The 5,692-nt window shown below is 34.5% G+C and overlaps 1 protein-coding gene across 1 annotated transcript; it reads right to left on the reverse strand.

Annotated features, from left to right (window-relative positions):
* Positions 1–1,219: 1,219 nt before the first annotated feature.
* Positions 1,220–4,759, reverse strand: LOC122133873 (glutathione S-transferase A-like). The gene is made up of 6 exons (XM_042745288.1): positions 4,493–4,759; positions 4,281–4,346; positions 3,054–3,159; positions 2,305–2,423; positions 1,840–1,928; positions 1,220–1,680 (listed from the first exon to the last, which is right to left on the reverse strand). Exons 1-6 carry the CDS (start codon positions 4,658–4,660, stop codon positions 1,548–1,550), a joined length of 681 nt encoding a protein of 226 aa, XP_042601222.1. The 5' UTR covers positions 4,661–4,759; the 3' UTR covers positions 1,220–1,547.
* Between the last annotated feature and the right edge of the window lie 933 nt (positions 4,760–5,692).

The raw sequence follows: 5,692 nt of genomic DNA on the forward strand, positions 1-5,692 counted from the left end.
TTTTTTTGGTTTTCAGAAAATTATTCTAATGTTATTCCAACGTTCCTAGAACATTAGTTTTTGGTTCCCAGAAAAGTTAGTTTTTGGTTTTCAGAACGTTACTCTAATGTTATGCCAACATTCCTAGGACATTAGATTTGGTTCCCAGAACAGTTCGTTTTTTGGTTTTCAGAACGTTATTCTAATGTTTCCCCAATGTTCCTAGAACATCAGTTTTTGGTTCCCAGAACAGTTCGTTGTTTTGGTGTTCAGAACGTTATTCTAACGTTCCTAGAACATTAGTTTTTGGTTCCCAGAACAGTTCGTTTTTTTTTTTTGTTGTTTTTTTTTTTAGAACATTATTCCAATGCTATCCCAACGTTCCTAGAACATTAGTTTTTGGTTCCCAGAATAGTTCGTTTTTGGTTTTTAGATAGTTTTTCTAATGTTATTCTAACGTTCCTAGAACAGTTAGTTTTTTGGTTTTTAGAATGTTATCCTAACGTTCCTAGAACATTAGTTTTTGGTTCCCAGAACAGTTCGTGTTTTTTTTTTTTTTAGAACGTTATTCTAATGTTATTCTAAGGTTCCTAGAACATTAGTTTTTGGTTCCCAGAAAAGTTAGTTTTTGGTTTTAAAACGTTACTCTAATTTGATCCAAATGTTTTCGGACCGTTAGTTTTAGGTTCACAGAAAAATAACCAAACGGGAACTAAAAACTAACAATTGTTTACTATAATTTTTGTCTCTGGTGGATAACCATTTAATAAAAAAATTTATAAAAAAAAAAACCCCAGCATGACCTTCCATTGAAAATGCTCTAAACACACCCCTGAACATACCTAAAGTAACTTAAACCTAAATTATATTATTAGTGTAGATAAATATTTATTATAATAAAAAATACTTTAAGCATTTTTATAATGATTCTACAGACCCCATGTAATTATGTCACATGTCACTAGGGGTACATGACGTCAACATGAAACGGCTTGGGATTCATTTTAAAAACAACTTTTTTAAATGATTCAGTTAATAACTTTAGTTAATAACAAAGTTAATAACAATAACTTTATACATGATGCACTTTCAGATGATGTGCACTTTGCAGGATGTTTTCATTCATTCAGTAACAGCTGTGTTATACACTGCGTGAAAGATCATATTCAAAGATCCCTTTGAACTTGTATAGTGCTAACAATTTAAAACTGAACCACATTTCTTTCTTTTTTGTTGTAACGATGGTAAATATGTTCTTTATTTTGCATGAACAGGATAAAACTTAGTTAGTCCCAAACAATAACAATAAAAGCTGACATTAATGACATTAATCATTACAGGCACTATAGCAATGAGCTTTATCTTTAAAAATGAGTTCACAAATAAAGCATAAACTGCTGGATTAAAGATAAATGATTGAGGTTAATCATCAAATGTCAGATAAACTAAAGCTGCTGCACTGTAAACAACACTGAACCACACCCAAAGGTTGTGATTTAATACAGTAAGCTAAACGTAAATCTGAATTCACTGATGGTTTTATGTTGCTGGTGTGTTCAGGATGTTCTTCACAGGTTCTTGAGCGTGTCTGGACCCTCAGGTTTCTCCAGCCACTCAAGAGGCCAGCTGGCTTTAATACTGGGACGGTCCTTCAGCATCTCGTAGTACTCCATCAGTCTGGGACAACGCTCTCGAGGACAGCTGGAACCAGATCAAACATTAAACCAGCCCCATCTGAACCTTCACCTGACAGCATCAAACATTAACCCTCATAGTGCATTCAAAACCTGATACTGCTTTTCAACTTTTCATCAATGAGAAAATGTGAAAAACACTTTATATCCGAAGCGATTCACTCACTGAAGTCGCGGGAAATACGCGATGACGGGGAAACACACCACATCAGCCATAGTGAAGCTCTTTCCAGCGAGGTACGAGCCTTTTCCCATCTGATGAACAAATCACTCATCGTTAGAGAAGCTCATTATTATGCCCTCAAATACAGTAACAGCATTTCTTCTACTAATAAAGAACTGCTGCAATCAACACATGCATTCATTATCCATTCTGCTGTTGTAATGTGATTCATTTCAGAAAGAAATATAAAAAAATACTTTTAAACAAAGTCATGGAGGCCAAAGGTCAAGATCACTCTTCGTAACTCTAATCATTTTACTGATAAGACATTAGGTTGCAATTAATTGCAAGAGCTGCCTAAAACAATGCACTATATTTAGACGAAGAGAATAACTGCTGAATCATTCACAGTGAGACCGGCAATCTGACATCATAAATGCATGATTTATATTATCAATAAAATCCAACCTTCTCCAAGTATCCATCCCACAGTTTGAGCTCGGCGACTAAACTCTCTTTATTCCTCTTCAGAGCCGATTCAAGTCTTTCTCCTTCAGGAACATAATACTCATAGAAAGCCACGTCATCTGAACAAAAAACAGTGCATGTGTGTTTATAATATTTGATCCATCAGGCTTTTACAACTCATATAGTCTGATACAGTGAGAATATGGAGAACAAAACAGCGCAATTTTATTCAGAGACTCAAAAGTATTTGTATATATGCTGATATTTCTATGATGAGATTCTGCTGCTTGTGATGCAGTACAGTAGAGCAGATCCTGACATAAAATGATCTAAATATCAGTCATCGCTCTATATCTCCAATAATGAGATGAGATGTAAATGCTCCAAACATATAATGCAGTGATTGAGAGATGAAGAAATAAAGGCTCCTCAGAAGATGTGAGATGTTCCTGGAGGCTTGTGAATATCATTCCTCCGCTGAGGAACAGTGAAAGTAAAGCTTCTGGAAACAAACGCTCCTCAAAAGATTCCTGATGATCAGTTTTGAGACTCTAAAACATGATTGATGGAGAATTCAAGTAAAGCTGAGCTGCTTCAGTCCAGTAAGAGTTCATCTGGAGATATTACTGCAGTTATTCTGACCTTTACTTGATCAAAATCACTCAAGATTTGACACCAGAAGCTCGAGTTGAAGCTGGACGTTGGCATGTTTTTAGAGTTGAAGTGTGTTGACTGTTTAGGGCACTTACACATTTTCTGCTGCAGGTTGTTGGTCTCAAACATTCGCTGGTAGACGAGCGCTTGTTCAGTCGGGTCATCTGGGATCAGACGGGTGCCTTGAGACTTAAATGCACTCTAGAAACCAAAAACACACTCGTTAGTCATCAGTCTGAGATCTGTAGTGTCTGGATCTATTACAAAAAATTAATTATTGTTACTACTCTTCCTTGATAAACATGTTTTCAGAGTCACTTTGATATTTTTCTTGGTGTTTAAGGTAAATAATGTCTATGTAACTGAACTGAACTAAACTCTAAAGATAACATCAGAACAGAGTCAGAATCTCAAATAAAAGTAAAGACTACCTGGAAGATAAAAATAGTATCTACTCTGAACTAGCAAAAAAAAAAAATTATTTGATGATGAAAATATTGGAAACTAGTACTAGACAGTGATTATTTGTAACTCACTTATACAAGTTTGATAGACAATAGGTAGTTACTTATGGAAACTGGTTTCTGACATAGATTAGCGATTTAGCGGTAATCAGGGAACCGGCTTTACTGACGAAATGCACGTGACAATCGCATGCGATATATCACCCAGCCCTACTCGCGATTCTAAATTAATATCTCGCAATTCTTGAGGTTATATCTCGTTATTCTAAATTCCTGTGGCTCAGTGGTAGAGCATTGTGTTAGCAGCGCAAAAGGCTGTGGGTTTGATTCCCAGGGAACACATGTTAGCCTGAATGCACTGTAAGTCGCTTTGGATAAAAGCGTCTGCTAAATGCATAAATGTAAATTAATATCTCGCAATTCTGAGTTTATATCTCGTGATTCTGGGTTTATGTCTTGCGATTCTAAATTTATATCTTACAAGTTGCAAATCTGAGTTTAAAAATCCCCTAATTTAGATCTTTTTTCCCCTTCAGAATTGGAAAAAGTCTGAATTGTGAGATTTAAAAGTTGCAATTACCTTTTTATTTTTTTATTCCATGGAGGAAATGGGCTTCCATAATATTCATATGTAAAAGAAAGTCAATCATAACTAGACTAAGTAGGCTATAGTGAGATGACAGTCAGTTAATTTAATTTCAGGTGCATTGACTGTTTTTGCTGACCATCTTATTTTCTGATTCATAAGAATTAAAACACATTTGGTTTGTGTGTGATCAACTGGACACTGATTTATAAGCAACGTAACGGTTTAGAAATATTCGAGTTACGTAACGCCACGCCCCTTCAGTGTTTTACCTCCAGATACAGACACGCTGCCAACGACTCGTTCACGACGATGTCTCCGTGCTTGAAAGTTGGAACCTGCAAATAAAAAGAAAAAAGTGCAATATTAAAACAAATGTTTGGGAATTGTTCTGTCACTAAATTAAAGCTGCATACACAGTAAACGCCTAATGCACTCATAAGAAATCATAAACTGCACAGGTCTGTCATGCATCTGAACGCACCTGAGCTCTGGGATTGAGAGCTTTCACTTCTTCACACTTGTGTTCGTTCTTGTCGAACGCCAAATGTTTGTGTTTGTATCCCTGCAGCAGCTTCTCCTCCAGCGCGATCATGACTCTCCAGCACGGAGGAGAACCAGAGCACCAGTACAACATCATACTCTGCGCCATGACCGCTTATAACGCGTTTAATTGAGAAAAATGATTAATACTCGGCAGAACGGACCACAGATTTTACTGCGTCACGCCGAGTTTTGACACACGCTTATAAGCGCTTTCACTGAGGGGCGGGGCCTCGCCGTCTGCCGGCCGGAGATGGAACTGCGGCTCGTGTTTTGAATTAGAAAATACTGAATATAATGGATACAGTGGTGCTCTGGTGTTAATTATCTCAATAGAAGAAATAATAATAATGATTAAAAAATGATAATTAAAAAAATACACAAAATAATAATGAATAAAAAGTAATTTAACAAACAATAATTAAAAAAATCAAATTAAAAAACTAAAAAAAAGGTTAAAATAAATGAAAAAGCTGAAAAATATTATATGTAAAAGAATTTCGCAAGAATAAAAAAATAAAAACGCTTTAAAATGTTATGTATTCAAGGGCCTGTTTAGTGTATCTATTAATTAAATATGATCAAACATGATCAGTATATTTATTACTCTCTAGGGATGCCGGAAATGCACAGATCCAATCAAACACTGCCAGCTGTCTTATTTCAGAAAGGGTTTTATTGCAGGCTGTGACGCATGCAGATCAAAGTAAATAAAAAATGAAATAATAATATAAAATTAATGCAATACTATAAATAAAAAATGAATGTAAATAAAATAAAAACAACAAACAACGTTTAAAAAAATTATAAAAAATAAAATAAACAAAAACAATGAATGGAAATGTAAATAAATACATAAATTAATAAGTAAATGAAAAAATGAAGAAAAATAAATAAATAAAAATTTGGAAAAATAATTAAACAAAACAAATAAAATAATAAAAAATTGTATTTAAAAAATAAATACAGAAAATAAAAGAGAATAAAAAAAAGAATAAAACAACAAAAGCATGCATTCATACAGAAATGTTCTTTTGTATTCAAGGGCCTGTTTAGTTTATCTACTAACTAAATATGCAATTCATTTATTACTCTCTACAGGTGTCAGAAACACACAGATCCAATCAAACGCTGCCAGCTG

This window comes from Cyprinus carpio, chromosome B19, assembly GCF_018340385.1.
Source record: "Cyprinus carpio isolate SPL01 chromosome B19, ASM1834038v1, whole genome shotgun sequence".
Lineage (NCBI taxonomy): Eukaryota > Metazoa > Chordata > Actinopteri > Cypriniformes > Cyprinidae > Cyprinus > Cyprinus carpio.

What these genes read in the sequence shown, in the direction of transcription:
- LOC122133873 (XM_042745288.1), bottom strand. Translation starts at nt 4,660, where the DNA reads ATGGCGCAGAGTATGATGTTGTACTGGTGCTCTGGTTCTCCTCCGTGC. An exon ending in GGGATGGATACTTGGAGAAG is followed by an intron (nt 1,929 to 2,304) that starts GTTGGATTTTAT and finishes TTTGTTCATCAG; the next exon opens with ATGGGAAAAGGCTCGTACCT. An exon ending in GCGTATTTCCCGCGACTTCA is followed by an intron (nt 1,681 to 1,839) that starts GTGAGTGAATCG and finishes ATCTGGTTCCAG; the next exon opens with CTGTCCTCGAGAGCGTTGTC.